Source organism: Bombus terrestris, chromosome 11 (assembly GCF_910591885.1).
Source record: "Bombus terrestris chromosome 11, iyBomTerr1.2, whole genome shotgun sequence".
Lineage (NCBI taxonomy): Eukaryota > Metazoa > Arthropoda > Insecta > Hymenoptera > Apidae > Bombus > Bombus terrestris.
The window spans coordinates 10,402,401-10,418,444 of NC_063279.1; the positions used below are offsets into that span (position 1 = coordinate 10,402,401).

General features: G+C 28.8%; 4 protein-coding genes across 14 annotated transcripts; 1 reads left to right on the forward strand and 3 right to left on the reverse strand.

Annotated features, from left to right (window-relative positions):
- Positions 1-460: 460 nt before the first annotated feature.
- LOC100648173 (SHC-transforming protein 1) lies at positions 461-4,607 on the reverse strand. 4 transcript variants are annotated; one of them, XM_012313664.3, is made up of 11 exons: positions 4,353-4,607; positions 3,835-3,942; positions 3,672-3,742; positions 3,495-3,555; positions 3,240-3,413; positions 2,981-3,144; positions 2,657-2,895; positions 2,429-2,578; positions 2,237-2,364; positions 2,062-2,172; positions 461-1,981 (listed from the first exon to the last, which is right to left on the reverse strand). In XM_012313664.3, exons 2-11 carry the CDS (start codon positions 3,931-3,933, stop codon positions 1,847-1,849), a joined length of 1,332 nt encoding a protein of 443 aa, XP_012169054.1. In that variant the 5' UTR covers positions 3,934-3,942; positions 4,353-4,607; the 3' UTR covers positions 461-1,846. The 4 variants fall into 4 exon arrangements, with proteins under 4 accessions (XP_012169054.1, XP_003398939.1, XP_012169055.1 ...); XM_003398891.4 differs by having other exon boundaries at positions 3,835-3,962; XM_012313665.3 differs by lacking the exon at positions 4,353-4,607 and adding an exon at positions 4,140-4,346.
- A 355-nt stretch (positions 4,608-4,962) lies between these two features.
- LOC100648061 (crossover junction endonuclease MUS81) lies at positions 4,963-12,514 on the forward strand. Of its 5 annotated transcripts, XR_007225825.1 has the most exons (10): positions 4,965-5,944; positions 6,025-6,130; positions 6,219-6,339; positions 6,425-6,934; positions 7,004-7,220; positions 7,298-7,510; positions 7,603-7,716; positions 7,786-7,924; positions 8,278-11,639; positions 11,729-12,514. XR_007225825.1 is itself a non-coding variant. In XM_012313656.3 (9 exons), the coding sequence occupies exons 1-9, from the start codon at positions 5,579-5,581 to the stop codon at positions 11,851-11,853; spliced, it is 1,854 nt and encodes a 617-aa protein (XP_012169046.2). In that variant the 5' UTR covers positions 4,964-5,578; the 3' UTR covers positions 11,854-12,514. The 5 variants fall into 5 exon arrangements, 2 of the variants coding, with proteins under 2 accessions (XP_012169046.2, XP_012169048.2); XM_012313656.3 differs by lacking the exon at positions 8,278-11,639 and having other exon boundaries at positions 4,964-5,944; positions 11,786-12,514; XR_007225824.1 differs by having other exon boundaries at positions 7,786-11,639; positions 11,786-12,514.
- Positions 8,344-10,565, reverse strand: LOC100645417 (odorant receptor 9a). Of its 4 annotated transcripts, none has more exons than XM_048410469.1 (9): positions 10,429-10,565; positions 10,153-10,278; positions 9,975-10,092; positions 9,732-9,885; positions 9,382-9,498; positions 9,191-9,281; positions 8,847-8,983; positions 8,647-8,779; positions 8,344-8,563 (listed from the first exon to the last, which is right to left on the reverse strand). In XM_048410469.1, exons 1-9 carry the CDS (start codon positions 10,459-10,461, stop codon positions 8,510-8,512), a joined length of 963 nt encoding a protein of 320 aa, XP_048266426.1. In that variant the 5' UTR covers positions 10,462-10,565; the 3' UTR covers positions 8,344-8,509. The 4 variants fall into 4 exon arrangements, with proteins under 4 accessions (XP_048266426.1, XP_048266425.1, XP_048266427.1 ...); XM_048410468.1 differs by having other exon boundaries at positions 9,621-9,885; XM_048410470.1 differs by lacking the exon at positions 9,382-9,498.
- Positions 12,515-13,127: 613 nt separating the features above from the next.
- Positions 13,128-15,599, reverse strand: LOC105665636. The gene is made up of 8 exons (XM_048409949.1): positions 14,951-15,599; positions 14,652-14,777; positions 14,408-14,569; positions 14,083-14,369; positions 13,761-13,877; positions 13,581-13,671; positions 13,368-13,504; positions 13,128-13,287 (listed from the first exon to the last, which is right to left on the reverse strand). The coding sequence occupies exons 1-8, from the start codon at positions 15,086-15,088 to the stop codon at positions 13,128-13,130; spliced, it is 1,218 nt and encodes a 405-aa protein (XP_048265906.1). The 5' UTR covers positions 15,089-15,599.
- Positions 15,600-16,044: the final 445 nt, after the last annotated feature.

The following is a 16,044-nucleotide window of genomic DNA, read 5'->3' on the forward strand; positions in this document are numbered from 1 at the left end:
TAATTCTAATAGGAACAACCGTTACTGATATTAGTTAATAACAATTGTTCTTATTTGATCTTATTTGAAACACATTGCATTTTTTATGTAACGACCGAAGACACAAGTAGACCGGACGAAAGTACGAAAGACAGAATTGTAAAGCTAATCCCGACATCCGGACACCATTCTAAAAATGTGGAAATCATAATAAATTAAAGATTTTTCAATTTGTAATTGGTTTATCAAAATATAGTTATTTGTTTCAAGTTTAATTCTTTCTGTATTCTTTCTAAATTAATGATTATTCACAAATATTTTAATTTGTTGTGTATATACGATATTATTCTCAAAGAAACTATATAAGCAATAAATTATCAGATACGATTTAATATTGTAATTTTGTAGCGCATAATCAATAATTCATACTTATGTACTATCATCATATATTTCTATTTTAAAATAATGGAAGGTAAAAATATTAAATATTATAATTTGTATATTTTAATACTAAAAACATTACAATATAGGCCATATTTAAGCGCAATAAATATTTTAATGTATGCATAATATAAAAGTGCAAACGCGAGGTCCTTTGCAGGACTCAGTTCAAATATTTCTGCAAATAAATATGCAGAATACAAAATTTACTTTGATTATTATATATTTAGATAAAATATAAATATACAATTCTCTATTAAAATTGAGATTACAAATGAAAATTACCTCACAAATATGGAATCAAAATGTCATACTGTCAGGATATTACAAAATTCGTAAAAATATATATACATATGTATATATATATATCTTTTATGCACATAACTATTTTGCGAGTTTTATAACATGAAATGACTAAAATTACAAAACATTTTTTTATGAAAGCCATAATCTATATGGTAAAGTTATATATAAAATTAAAAATGTATAGTTTTATTTTATTCAGTAGTCAGTACCAAATCTTCACTAAAAAATTAAATTGTGGCACACTTTGAGGTGTAGTAATGGCATATGTAAGATACTATTTTGAATCTTACACAAAAGTTGAATTAATTAGATGTAAATTGAATAAAAAAACTATATTTGATTTAATATTGAGTTATATCGAATAATTGATTTTAGTCAATTTAAAAAAATCTTTGTCTAATATTTAACAGATGTAACATTGATATATTTTAAGTTGAAAGTTATCTTTTAATATTCGTCAATATCATTTAATGTTATCTTTTTATATATTTTAAGTTGAATATTTAATGAAAAGAGAAATTCATATAGTTTTGCAACTATAAATTTATAAGTATTTGTAAACAATTGAAGATACGTATGTTATGTTCATATTTAATGGAAGTATACTGGTACTATTTAAAAATTATGTATGAGAAAGTATCTCAAAAATTCAATTTAATAAATTAAACAAAGAATACTGTAAATACTACCATTTTTTATACATATACTTCTTTTTACAAAAAAATTGATACATAAAAATACTTTGATAAAATCTTTTACACACTAATTATCATAATTTAACATCTAATAATAATTTCTTTAATTTTGAATATGATTCAACACCTCTCTCTGCAAGGCGATATTACTAATAATTATAGGATTATATTTCGTGAAATATTAAGTCTTTCTTTTGATAAGAATAGAAAGTAAAATTAGGATAAACCGTTTTTCTGATAAACCTTTTTCTTCTCTTTTAAAGAAAAGTATTCATGGCATGAAATTTTTGCTATGAAAAGCATATTCAGTACCATATTCAGTACATATTCAGTATCGATTTCTTTTAGTAAATACCAGTGAGATTAATCGATACCAAATGTGAATCTCATTCGTTACTTTGTGCACTATTATAAATTTGTAAAAATCAATTATTTGCACGTCTGGGAATTGGATATCGAAGTACTAAAACACTGTCTGCTGATATAATTGGTAATACATTGTCACAATGATGATTTACTAAATGGCTAACGCTATCGAAAACTCGGTCTTTTGTGCGAACCTGGAATTACAATAAATCATAAATATTTGCCTTTTCAATGTATGTAGATTTCTTCCAATGTTATGTTCTGAAATACTTACTACGCCTTCCGGATCAATTAACAGTAAATGTTTTGGAGTACCATTGTTCATACCAGTAAGGACATATTGTCCAGGCGAGCCTTGAGATTCTCGAACCAAAAAGTCACCATCCTGTCAAATATGTTATATTGGAAATATACACAACTTATGTATAAATATTAATCGTAATACTTACCCTCGTTAACATTGATTCTGCTTCAGCGCGACTAACACTACCATGGAACCATATCTCTTGTTTTAATTGTTGCTTTTGAGAATGGGGGCTTAATCTATTCAAATCTGATATCGCAGAACTAAATGGCTCTATAAAATTATATTATGTTATATGCTGGAATTTTAAATGCTATATCAACATTAAATTACTTACGCATATCAAACACATCGAAAAGTGATGTTTGGTCACGATGACTTTCTCTTGTAGCTGCTATGACACTGTCATTTACATAGTTATGTTCAGGAGGAATATTGAAATTTGTTGATGTTCCATCAGAATTCAAGTCAATTAAGTTATCACTTTCTACAATAACAGAAATGAAATTAGTTTTCATTATTAAATGAAATTACTAATAATAATAAAATTTTAAAAGAATGTTACCTGCCCATTGTTGATGATGTCTATCAGAATTTATGGAAAATGTGTCATGTAAAGCAGAGTTTTGTACATTGCTACGTGACACATGATTTTGAGTAGAATGATGATGTTTTAAATTAGGTAGTGTTGATGCCGAAATTGGTAATGGTGGAACTGGTGGAGGGCCAATATCAGGTGGTACTTTCCCTGGTAGATCATTATAATAATCTCTATCTGCTTCTCGCATGCCATTTAACATAGGGCTGTATTATAAAAAAGATATATTAAATAACATATTAAAGATTAATTTTATAATAAATAAAATTTGTTTTTAATATCTATAATTACTGTAATGAAGCTGGTTTTGTAAGAAATTCTTTAAATCGTAATTCAAAAGCTTGTCCAATAGTAGATATGACATCTTGTGCAAGTCCTCCTCCACACTCTAATACATAACAAGCACGCCATTCTTGCATATTTTTAGCAACATATGCTACAAAATCTAATATTTCCTATAAAAAAAATATATTAACCAGTTCATATGTCTGGCAATTATTGTATAATACAAATGATAATAAAAACTAATATTTCATAACATATAATTTACCGTATCTCCACCTGAAGCAAAGGATATACGTGGCATTTCATGTTTGGCGATAGTATGTCCAGTCTCTATGTTAGTCAAAGCTAAGCTGCAGCTACTAATAGTTAAATTTATCGTAGCACCTGTATGTTCCATGCGAGGTTTATCTGCTATGGCTCTTAACACTTTCCTATCCACCTTCAAATATAAATTATTATAAATGTAAAGCCGCAATTATAAAAGTAAAAATTAATATACATACATAATTAATATACATACCCTCCTCTTTTTATCTGCAGATTTTAAACCAGCTGCTTCACAAACTCTGTTTATACATTCTCTAAAAAAATTTGTTCATGATATATTAAGAACATACATTTATACTTTTAGTGTTTCTTTACATGTAAAATAAATTCTACAAATAAATGTGTTTTAAAAATTTATTAAAAAGCTTACTTGGCAACACATGATCTTGTTTCAAAATCTAAGCTTTTCATAGATGTGTATACTTCAAGACATCCTATATACTGAAAATCATATAATATAATAGTTAAACACTTATAATTTGTAAAAAATTATTTTAATGTTACATATTGATAATAGAAAAATAGAAACTTACTTTAACATTATAGGTAATTCCTTCTTTGCTCACTAAATGATCAGGGTGTAACCATCCTCTGGCTGGTTTACTTATAAAACTACTACCTCCAGTTGCCATTTCTAAATTCTATGCACATAAGTATACAACTACAACATAAGCATTTTAAATATTATACAAAATATAAAATTTTGTACAATAAGATAGAAAAAAAATATCATCCAGAATGTTTTGTAGGCATATTATGTTTGTAATTTTTGTTCAAATTTGAAACTAATAATCATACATTTTTCCAATTAAATATGTATAAATACAGTATTGCTTACAATGTCTTTGACACTTTGAAATTATAGTTATGATGGTAAATCGACAATGAATATTACATAATGCAGACAACGTTACTTGACATTATACTTCAATTGAAATACATTTCTGGCAGTGACAACCGAATGCGAATAACTAAGATATTCCGTAAATTGCGAACAAGAAAATTTCGATTAACACACGAATACATGATTTATCAGGAAATGAGATCATACCTCGCAGACGGTTACTGGAATCACACATCTACGATACAATTATACTCATTAGGTACACTAATCATTTCATAGAAATTTTTTTCGGTCACTATATAAAATGTAGTACTATAATAAATTCGTATTGCTCTGCATTTTCTGCTACACTCAAATTAGGAGACACATTTACTATCTTGTAGAAAATTCCATAAATGCCAAACAAAAATTATCGACAATTTAACTATGTTCCCTTTATCACCGACTGAACCAGCATGCTTTGTCTATTTTAAAATGTATATTAAGTATACCATGATTTGTAATCAATTTTCGTATTACACATTTCACACTATATACAACACAACTTTTCTATTATTCATTATTAAAAGATAAAGGTATATATATATATATATTAAAATAAATTGTTAGTTAAATATAAATAATTTATTAATATTACTCCATCGGTAATAATTTTATTTTAAGAAAAAGAGAATTAAATATATATTAGTTTTTATATAAAAGAGATCAAAAATACATATTTATACTACACATATAAATTTTACTTATTTTTGGTTGGTTAGTAATATGAATTAATATATATGAATTATATTTATTATATTTTATAAAATTCTATATGAATTAATATTTTCTTAAGATTTCTAGTAATATTAAAATTTTTATATCACTACTACGATCATATAAAGAGGTTTCGACACTCGCTAGAGAAAACCGTCCGAAAATTGAGTCGTGTCTAGTTGTGAAAAATCATCATGGAAGTTCAATAAAATCCAAGTTTTTGTAAGACAGACAGACTCCTTGTCTTCCATGCTGATTTTTCGCAGGTAGTCACACTCGATTTTCGTTAAGCTTCAATATTATATGAGTGTCAAGACTCGAGAATTTTTTAGATCATGATTAATACTGTCAGAAATGTCAGAGCTATCTTGACTTAACATCCTATATTATGTGAATCTGTCCTTAAGAAAATTTCTTAAGAATAATTTTAAAATGTTCATTGTTTAATGTATTTATTCATACGTTTATAAAAGTAATGATCTTGCATTTAAAAGGGGATGTGTATATAAATATATGTATAGATCGTGAAGATTTGAAGTTCTACACCTAAAATTGATATACATACAGATTTCAACCTCAAAAATATTTTGTGTTTGGTTGAAGTATTAATTTCATAATTTATTAAACTTCATAACATACATGATATAATCTTTTGCATACCATGATATAAAAATACTATGAAAAGAATAAAACTTAAGCCTAAAAATCCAAACCCACTATTTGAGCTCTGGTTAGAAGAATGGAGAAAAGAGGCTGCATCGAGAAATTCCGACTTGCAATATCATTTTTCGAAAGCACTTGCTGCATTAAAAAAATATCCCTTACCATTAAAATCTGGGAAGGATTGTATAATATTGCAACACTTCGGCACAAAATTATGCTCCATGTTAGATAGAAAACTCAAAGAATATAAAGTTCAAAATAATGACTCAACAAGTGTGAAGAATGTTTGCAAGCACTGCAGTTTTAATGAACAACCTGTATTTAAAAGGAAACACAGATCACAACAAATTATTGTGGACACAGATTTCGTACCTGAAAGAGTAAATATATTTATATATTTCTTATATACAGACGTAATAACATATTAAAGAAATAAACTTAATAAATATTTTGTTTCAAGACAGAACTAACAATATTTGATGACTTAAATTTATCATCTTGGAATGTAGAAAATTATGCTGCCTTATTGATATTATATAAGAAAACACTAGACTCATGTTATTTAGGTATATTTCAAAGAATATTTTTAATTTTTTTGTAAGTGTATTCTATTATTAAATTATTAAATCACTAATGAATGTTATAATTTATTAGGATATACTACAGAAACAGATCTACTGTTGGAAATGAAACAATTGTGTGGGCATGGAGCAAAGACTTCAATCTTAGATTTGTTTGAAAGTGGATTAATTTCTATGATAGGTAGACCAATTAGGTAATAATATTTATTAATAACAATTTTTAAAATTATATGTGAATTTAACATTTCTGTAGTATTAAAAGTAATATAACTTGTATAGGTATAATCTTACAGAGCATGGTATAAGTATTTCAAAGAAGATATGTGAAATTACAAATACTGATGTAATATCATTAAATTCTTTTGAAGTATTAAATAGAATTCAAATCTCATTAAAATCATTGATTACCCAAAAGTCTAAGTTAATAAAAGATTCAGCCGATCTTAATAATAGGAATGAGGATACACAAATATTTATACAATCTGCTAAGGATATACAAACCAAGAATTTAGAACCTCCAACAATATATAAGTCTAAATCTGTAGAAACTATTACTATTGAAGATCACTGCCAACAATTTGATAAAAATTTTGTAAAACAAAAATCAACGGAAAATATTGTCTATCCAAAAAAAATGCAAGAAAAAACGAAAGAAGTAAAAGATATGAATCATGTACATAATTTAGAAAATAATGAAACAGATTTTACAGATGATTTTCAAAGAAACTATTATTTAGAATCAAGTAATTTCGATATAATACTATTAGTAGATACACAAGAGACTGCTGGGTATGTTTACATTTTGTTAAATTCTAATGTTAAAATTTTATCATATATTTGTAAACAATTTTCATATAGTGGTAGGACAAAACCTCAACATGATGCTACTATCACAGGACTAACAGAGTTTGGTGTATCATTTGAGATACGTCATTTAAAAGTTGGTGATTTTGCATGGATTGCTAGGTGTAGAAGAAATAAAAATAATGAATTAATTTTACCCTTTATAGTAGAAAGGAAACGAATAGATGATTTAAGTGCAAGTATTACAGATGGAAGATTTCATGAACAAAAGGTATATGTATGACATATGTATACATAATTTATATTTATATATTTTTATATGGTTAAATAGAATGTTACTTTATATAGTTTAGATTAAAGCAATCTGGAATTACAAATCTTATGTACATAATTGAAGATTATGAGAAGGGTCAAAGATTGACAATACCACATTCATCATTGATGCAAGCTTCCATTAATACTTTGATACAAGATGGATTCTCTGTAAAATATACTAAGAATCATAAAGATTCTATGTTCTATTTGTCATCATTAACTAGAATTTTAATAAAAATGTTTAAAGTACCTAATCTTTTTTACAACAAATTTTTATATTTTTGTGTAGTTATGTAATTTAGTTTGAATCGTATTATATAGCAAATATATTTTTCTAGGAAAAAAACCTGATAGGTTGTAAAAAAGAAGTTATCACACGAACAAATATTTTAAATAATACCTGTAGTCTCATGGTATTTGAAGAATTTAATAAAGCAGCTTCTAAACAAAAGGTATTTAAGCTATTTATCACTGATCATTGATTTAATGTTTACATTTTTAGGTGTTAATACATTTTTTAGGTTTTTAAAGTAAATCAAATGTTTGTCCGCCAACTGCTACAGTTAAAAGGAATGTCCATAGATAAAGCCTTAGCAATTGTAGAACATTATCCAACTCCCCGATTATTAGTTGAAGCTTTTCAGAAGTCTGATTGCAATGGTGAGTTATTATTAGCCACTATTGAATTTGGTGATAAAAAACGTCTTATAGGATCAGTAATTAGTAAAACAATTTATCAATTGTATATGAAAAAAGATCTAAACTGATAACTGAAATTTTACACGAATAAAGACATAAATGAATATTATATGTACAAAAAAATGAACAAAATTTTATACAATAATGATATAGAGAATAATACTTTTATAGAATTATATATTTTATAATGTTCATACTCTCTGTAAAACCTTTTATTATATATATGGTGTTGGGCTCATTAATGATCACTACTAGTTACTATTTTCAAAATATTTAGCAATAATACCCCAATGAGTACATGCCACAAATTTCAGAATAGCAGCATCAGTGACAAATTGATAAAAAATTTTATTGAACCAGAATATAACAATTTATTGACGTACTTGGTAAAGTATATCATTTTATTTCAATAATATATGTCTTTTTTCCATTCAGAATGTAATCATAATCATATAACATTGACATAACTCTTAGAAAATGTAAGATTGGGTTATCATTAAACCATAAAATTACTAGAAACGAATATTTTCGAGTAGGTACGAACGATTATTCTCTCAGTGACAAGAACATGGTGAAATACGACATACAAGCTTTAACAGTCTTGAAATTAAAGAATTATTATTACTAACATCCGCTTAAATTATTATAACATGATACTTTTATTAATTTCCATTATTACGTACTATTCCAAAACTTTCAATGTTCATCTTGTATATCCCCGCTGCTGTCAATATACACGGTTTGTTGGACCTCACTTGCATTAGGTAAAATACCTTTTGAGCTTTTGTCGGTATTTTATACCAATCCGAGTCATATCTGCCCCGAAATCCATAAGTTTAGATTATTTGCGGCTTTCTTTATTTTATATGTGTTAAAAACTTACATTTTATTGGCCAATTCTACGCTTTGATCCAGTAATGTTTGCCCTGGTAGACTAAACATGTACAAATGAAATTGTTGTGCTATAAGGTAGACAATAGCCCTGATGGCTTCTGCCGGTCGGTCCAAGAACACAATTACCTAGAAGGTAAAAGCATCGGTTTCGTTCTTTCTCAATACTTATTCGACTCAGGATGTTCCTCCTAATTCAAACTTTTATAAAAAGAATTAAAAAAACATGGTAGTTACATAAAAACTGTTTTACATATGTTAACATTTGCATTTTCAAGAAATGCAGAAAAAATCAACAATCTAGTAATTTCTAAGGTGTGTAAAAGATGTTCTTACTTCAACAGCTGTTACGCTGAGAATGACTGCATTCAACACCATCGTAATCAAGTACAAATTCCGGCAACATTTCTCGAGGGCGTCATAAAGTCTTAAAATATGACAAATGAACCAAAGTCAGTTCAAGTTGTATTAATTTCTTATCGATTATTAGTTTACTATTAACTAGTCGGACTTAAAACTATACAGACTGAAGACATTTATAATGCATCATCACGCATTCTTTGAAAGCATCGTATCCAATGTTGCGTATGTTAATGCCATTTTTCTCGACAAAATTATTTTCTGCAGTTTTCTGAACCTGGGATCTGTACATGCGAATAATTGAAATCCAAATAAGTAAACATATACAAATGAAGTATACTCTTTACCGCGTAATACAATTTTTGCCTTGTTTTAACAGAATTTTTATTTAAACCATTGTATTTACCCACACACTGCAAATAATCCGCAAGCGTGATAAATAATAGTAATGTATAACGAATCTACCGAGATTATCGTCACCACGATAATAATCGCACAAAGAGATAAATGCACATACACGATGTAAAAGTGTTCTTCGTTATCTAGGATACCATAGTGAACTTGAAATACATTATTTCGTTGTCGGGTTTCGTTTAATGGTATAATAATATCTAGGATGGGATTACATAACGGAAGGGACAAAAATATTACGAGAGCTATTAATAACGTTCCTGGAAGAATTATTTTTAATTAAAAATTATTTTTATATCCAACAATTGTTGTGGAAGTATATAATAAAAATCATAAGATGACCACTTACTTCTGTACAGACATGCAACTTTATTGCCGTGTTTGGTAAATTTATCTAGCATTTGTAATTCGTTTTTTGATTCCAGTAATTTCCAATCTTCTTCCAGGGAATTAAATAATTTTCTAAACTAATGATATCTTGATTATTATGACTTTGTATGTGAAGGAGGTATTAAATACATACGTACCAGCGTTTTGTTGGAATAGATGTTTAGTATTTTTGTAACACTGACAAGTACTGTAAGTATATGCGGTAAATTTAGGATGACGTTATCGAAATCTTTGTCACGTATGGCATCGTATAGTTGCATAGACTATGGAATCGTGAATCCCGATCATGTAATAATATTAACTGATTACTTATTCTGCTATTTATTTATTTTTCATTATATTCATCGATTAATAATAATAATCATAAAAACGACGTTTGAACAACGCAATTTCATAGCGTACGTTCCTCTTACCGTTGGAGCAAAGAAGCTCATAAAACTGCACATTATTGCAATTACTATAATATTACTGGTACGATCTTCCTGATACGGATTTATCCCACAAATTGACAGATACTGTTTAAGCGGCTTATGGTAGCTAATATCGAACACATTAAAATCTTGCTTGCTGTTTGCCTGAAACACTGAACATTGCCGTTTAAACTAACAATTCAAGTATTTATTGAAAAATGTGACTCAACATTGAATTAGATATCGTAATGTAAAATATGCTAGAATGAAGAAGAAAAAGAGAAAATGATATGATGTGCAAAAATAAGAAATTTATTTCGACATCTATTTTTTGGTAATTAAAACACTTATAATCAGTGAATTATAAGACCGAGTTACCGCAATAATCATAATTTGATATCAAATTTTTGTATAAATTTTTACCTTTATGGACACAAGTAAAGAAATGGAACTTATATAGAGATTCGCTTTACCGATTAAAATTAATATATTTTGGTATATTATGAGAAATCTATGAAATTTTACATCTTTAAATTTCGCATAATTGCAAAAGAATCCAGTCAGTCATAATATAGAATATATCCAGTTTTCTCTTACTATTTAAATTTCTTAGATCTGTCTAGTACAATCGACTTATTAGTAAACGAGGCGGCGAAAGTGATTTAACGAAGTTGTATGAAGTATGAAGTATGAAAGTTGTTCTTTATATTGTACACCGAGAAATTGAAATGGATCCTACGAATGCACTTATATTCCTTCACCCGATGTCTGTGAAAGCATGTAATTTTTACCATCGAATTAGTTTGACGGTTTGCTTACCGGCAAGTATGCATTATAGCACAATGTTGGGTAGCACGACATCGAATAATAACCATGTCGTAGATGTGAAAATAATAGGCCATCGGTTGCTGGAGTGTCAATCATTTGCGTTGGGAATTGAAAACCTGTGGTTACTCTGAAATATCGACCTCACTGGTTGTGACACAACCTTAGTCGATGACGATCGGCGATAGCAGTAGGTTTTCAATCAATTTATTCCTTGAAAATTCTTTGGTGGTTAATATCTTACGAGCAAGAAGCATGCGTATGTGTGCGATGGACATTGCAGTGACACTCAATTACTTATTGCGTTGTATATTTGTAACGCATCGTTCAAAGTTTTATACGCATATTATATTAATCAACAAGCTGCTATATAGTATATTCGGCTACAGGTATAAAAGTATTTAAGGGGTGATACTTGAAGTTAAAATATGATGAAAATCTAGAATAAAAAGATTGTGTTTTCGGTTTTCTTTTTTAGTTATTGAGAATTAAATATTATCCAAAATACCTCCGTGCCGAGCAACTTTCTTTACAGGAACCAAAGTAGGTGAGCCTAAGCAGCGGGGTACACAGGGTTCCTTAAATCGAACGATAGATGGATAGCAGCTTATCTTGTACAAGCCGTAGGGAAAAGGATTACAACATTCGAAAATATAACTCATTATGCCTACTGAGTAAAATCCATATATAAAATCCAGCATATTGAAAAACTGTATATGAATATTGGCGAAATGATATCTTACGCGAACAATGGTTATGAAACTGTGGCAGCACTCGACAGCAAATACCACCGGACGACACCAAGTGTCGGAATACGGCAGCGCAATGGTTAACGCCTTAGGTTACAAACATTCGGGACCCGCCTTCAAATCCTGGCGACCGGAGTCCAATTTTTCTTTCCACGATTCTTAAATGAGAAGAAAATGCAGCAGTACCTACCCCAACAGCGACATCTACAGCCAGCAACTATAACTATCACGGCCTAATCACCTCAAAACTAACTACTAATCTTGTTAAAATGCTTGGTAACAACGTAATTATGTAGAAATATGATAAAAGAACCAAACTTAGGTCTAGTTATATTAATTTCTTATTGATTGTTAGTTTAGAAGAGATATAACGCAACATCACATATTCTTTAAACTCTTCGTACCCAATGCTCTTAATATTAGTGCCATTTCTTTTCGGTAGAATTATTTTCTGCAATTGAGATCTGTATACGTTAATAATTGAAATTCAAATAAATGGACATTCATGAATGAAATATGTATACCTTGTACCGTGTGATATTATTTTTGCACAGTTTTGATACAATTCTTATAGGAACTATTATGTTTACCCATTTATTTGTTTAGGAATTATTAAGCAATACTTCAGAGAAATGAAATTTTGCACAAATAATGGTTATAGATCAGCCTAGCCTTGAGAAAAGTTTAAATAACTTTATATAGAGAAATAAAGAAGCCAAAATGATTTCTTCTGGAAGTCTTACAAAAGATGGCGAAATGTCTCTCTCATTTTCAAGGTATTATCATTAGCTTATAAAAGTGATTAAGTAACAATGATTTACAGTATTAAGCGAGATCAATCTATATTTAAAAATATTTAAAAATATTCTGTGAAAGATATAGTTTAATAATTTTATTTACATCGATAACGTTGTTTAAACTATTCAACATTAACAATGCATAGTGACTATTTATCTTATTATTCTCATTGTAGGTCCATCCAGGTATAAAATGCAATGAATATGAGTAAAGGTCTATAAGCCAACTCATTCCCTCAGTGACATTAACATCGTGAAGTATGACATACATGTTTTGAAAGTCTTAAAACAAAAGTGACGTAAGTACCTACTAGTTAATAATATAAAGTAACTATAACTGTCCCATAATATTACATACAATTGCAAAATTTTCCATATTCATTTCGTACAATCCACCTGCCGTTAATGTACACAGTTTTTTACTCCGTATTTGCATCATGAGAAGCATTTTTTGAATTTTTACTGGTATTTTATACCAGGTGGACCCATATCTGTTTTGATACGAGTAATAAATTATATTTTTCTCTACGATTGAATATTTGCATTTTATACGATTGCACTAGATACATACATATTATTTGCTAAATCAGAACAATGATCCAGAAGTACCTGCCCAGGCAGACTGATCACAAACAAATGAAATTGTTCAGCTCCAAGAAATATGCCGGTTCTAACTGCTTCCGCCGGTCTTTCTAAGTTAGCGACTGTCTGAAAAATACAAACTTTCAATTAGGAAAATGTTTCCAGAATTTTCATTTGTTTTCATTTATTAGATTCTCTTTACTTGAACAGCTGTCATGCTTATACCCATCATATTTAATCCAACTTGAAGCAAATAACTACTTCGACTGTTTTCATTTAGAATATTGTAAAACCTCAAAATATAACGAAAAAAGCATATTAATTGCGATCAATAATCATCTCGCACCATATTGTATTTTATCGTCATTTAATAAATACAAACTCGATCGCTTTATCGTGAGTGATCACACAATTTTTTATCTGTTCGTACGTGTAAGTCTCCGTCATAGCTTCTGTAGAGAATATGATTGAACTACTAGTTGCTTTATGGACTTGATGCCTATATTTTGAATATAATTATAAAAAATGAAATCTTATTAGTTTTATCTTCTTATTCTTATTAGTACAAAAAGAGACATATGGCTATTGATCCTTAAAAGCTATCATTAAAGAATATCACGTCTATGTTATCAAGGGAGAAATTTCACGCATGATAGCCTTTACGGATTAACGCGACCTTATGCTTTTTGCAGTATCATATTTACCCACACACCGCAAATAATCCACTACTGTGATGGATTATAAGGATATATAACGAATCTACGGTAACTATTATCATCACAACAATGACAGATCCCCATGCAAGCTGTAAATATATGTAAAAGAAGTACTCTTCATGATCAAAAAATATGTAATTAACTCTAAATAGTTGTTGTCGCGGTCGAGTTTCATTTAATGGAAGGACGACATCCAGAATAGGAAAAAGTAATGGAACCAGCAAGAACAGTACCATGAAGATCAATAAAGTATCTGAAATGATTATAATTGATCGCTTATGTTCAAAATATTAATAGAAGAAATCCTTTATACACATAGAAGCACTGTAATTGAAAAATTAAGACATGATAACCTACTTCGGTACAGTTGTGCCATTTTGCTGCCTTGAATGGTAACTTCCTCCAGAACGCGTAAATCATTGGTTAACTTCAGTTCCTCCCATTGTTTCCTCACAAATTCGAACAATTTTCTAAACTATGATATAACATGTATTTTTACGACTTTATAATATGTTTTCATTCCCAAAGCTTAATCGCATAATAATAAATTCACGTACATTTTCTCTGTTGAAGTGGACATTTAATATTTTAACGATACTAGTTATAGCTGCGATTAAATGCGGCATACACTCGATTACTCCGTCCATATCCTTGTCATATAAGGATCTATATACTTCTAATGACTAGTGATTGTAGGTTCCAATTGTCAATAACATTATCTGATTATTTACTTTCTTGCGAGGAATTTGTTCAACTAAGTTTTCTCATTTCGATTATAGTACATTTTATAAAAATGTATCTCTATAAATAAAGAATACATTTCTATAAAATGTACTATGCGATATGTTTCCCTTACCGTTGGAACGAGAATGCCTGTGATACTAGTCACCATTATAGTCACTATAATACTTCTGAATATATCTCTTTGGCGTGGATCTTGTCCTACAACTTGCAAATATTTCTCGAGCATTTTATAATAAGGAATGTCGAACATATCGGTAGACCGTGTTTTGACTTTCTGAAATGCTGAATGTCCTAAGTTTAGATTAATTTCATGAAAGAATTATTCCTGGCTAGTTTACTTTAAGTACCATAAAAATTATATATTGACAAAGAACTATTTTAATTATTTATAATTTATATTATAGTCATAGCATAAATTGCATTTGAGTCATTCAGAAGACAAGCACTGATCCAACCGCACTTTTTATTAATTTTTAAATTTCATTACACATGCACACGATTAATATTCAATTCTCCAGGAACAAATTTACTTCCATAAATTTACTTATCGTAAAAAGGTGACGTAAATTATGATACATTCTAAGATAAATTTAAAAACAATAATAGTTGTAATTCATCATTTTCATGTGCTTTTCAATTTATAGAGTTGATCAACGTGATTTCTAAATGGCTCATTTCTATCTCTTACTATCCATATTTCCAGATTTTCAATTAATTGACCGGTTAACGTTCGGACTATCGTCGTGCCGATTGAATAAATGTTTCTGTTCTTAAAATTGCGAAAGTCAATCTGCGAATGCAGTTATACTCGATATTCGATAATTAATGTGCTTGCAATTACGGTTATCAAGTATGACTATGAATCGACTTCTTTGCCAGACAGGTATGCAGTATATAGCCAAATGTCTAAGTTAGCTATTGCTGAATGACAAGTGCATTATAAATAAGAACATAACGAATCAAGGGTTATAGCGATGCCTGTCATTTAAACTGAAAATCGAAGATCTATAATTACGGTGAAATATTGATCGAGCCACTGGCAATATGGTATTAGCTACGTACTCAGTGATGCATAAATAATTGTAGAATTAATTATACACTGAAAAGACTTGAATTCTCAGAAAAGTATCGTACCTCTATTCGCAATGTTGACATGATAATATTTCCTTCAACCTTTAGCTGAAGCTTTGACACAGAAAAAAGTGC

Bases quoted from the DNA above. Each gene is read 5' to 3' on its own strand.
- LOC105665636 (XM_048409949.1), bottom strand. From the start codon at position 15,088: ATGTTCGACATTCCTTATTATAAAATGCTCGAGAAATATTTGCAAGTT. The intron at 14,778-14,950 runs GTAAGGGAAACA...TACAATCACTAG, and splicing joins CAGGCATTCTCGTTCCAACG to TCATTAGAAGTATATAGATC. The intron at 13,288-13,367 runs GTATGTATCTAG...GTATCAAAACAG, and splicing joins TCTGATTTAGCAAATAATAT to ATATGGGTCCACCTGGTATA.
- LOC100648061 (XM_012313656.3), top strand. From the start codon at position 5,579: ATGAAAAGAATAAAACTTAAGCCTAAAAATCCAAACCCACTATTTGAG. The intron at 6,131-6,218 runs GTATATTTCAAA...ATAATTTATTAG, and splicing joins ACTAGACTCATGTTATTTAG to GATATACTACAGAAACAGAT. The intron at 6,935-7,003 runs GTATGTTTACAT...ATTTTCATATAG, and splicing joins GATACACAAGAGACTGCTGG to TGGTAGGACAAAACCTCAAC.
- LOC100648173 (XM_012313664.3), bottom strand. From the start codon at position 3,933: ATGGCAACTGGAGGTAGTAGTTTTATAAGTAAACCAGCCAGAGGATGG. The intron at 2,896-2,980 runs GTAATTATAGAT...TTTATAATACAG, and splicing joins ACAAAACCAGCTTCATTACA to CCCTATGTTAAATGGCATGC. The intron at 2,365-2,428 runs GTAAGTAATTTA...ATAATTTTATAG, and splicing joins TTTCGATGTGTTTGATATGC to AGCCATTTAGTTCTGCGATA.
- LOC100645417 (XM_048410468.1), bottom strand. From the start codon at position 10,461: ATGTGCAGTTTTATGAGCTTCTTTGCTCCAACG. The intron at 10,279-10,428 runs GTAAGAGGAACG...ACGATTCCATAG, and splicing joins TGAGCTTCTTTGCTCCAACG to TCTATGCAACTATACGATGC. The intron at 9,499-9,620 runs GTAAATACAATG...TCGCATGTACAG, and splicing joins GGATTATTTGCAGTGTGTGG to ATCCCAGGTTCAGAAAACTG.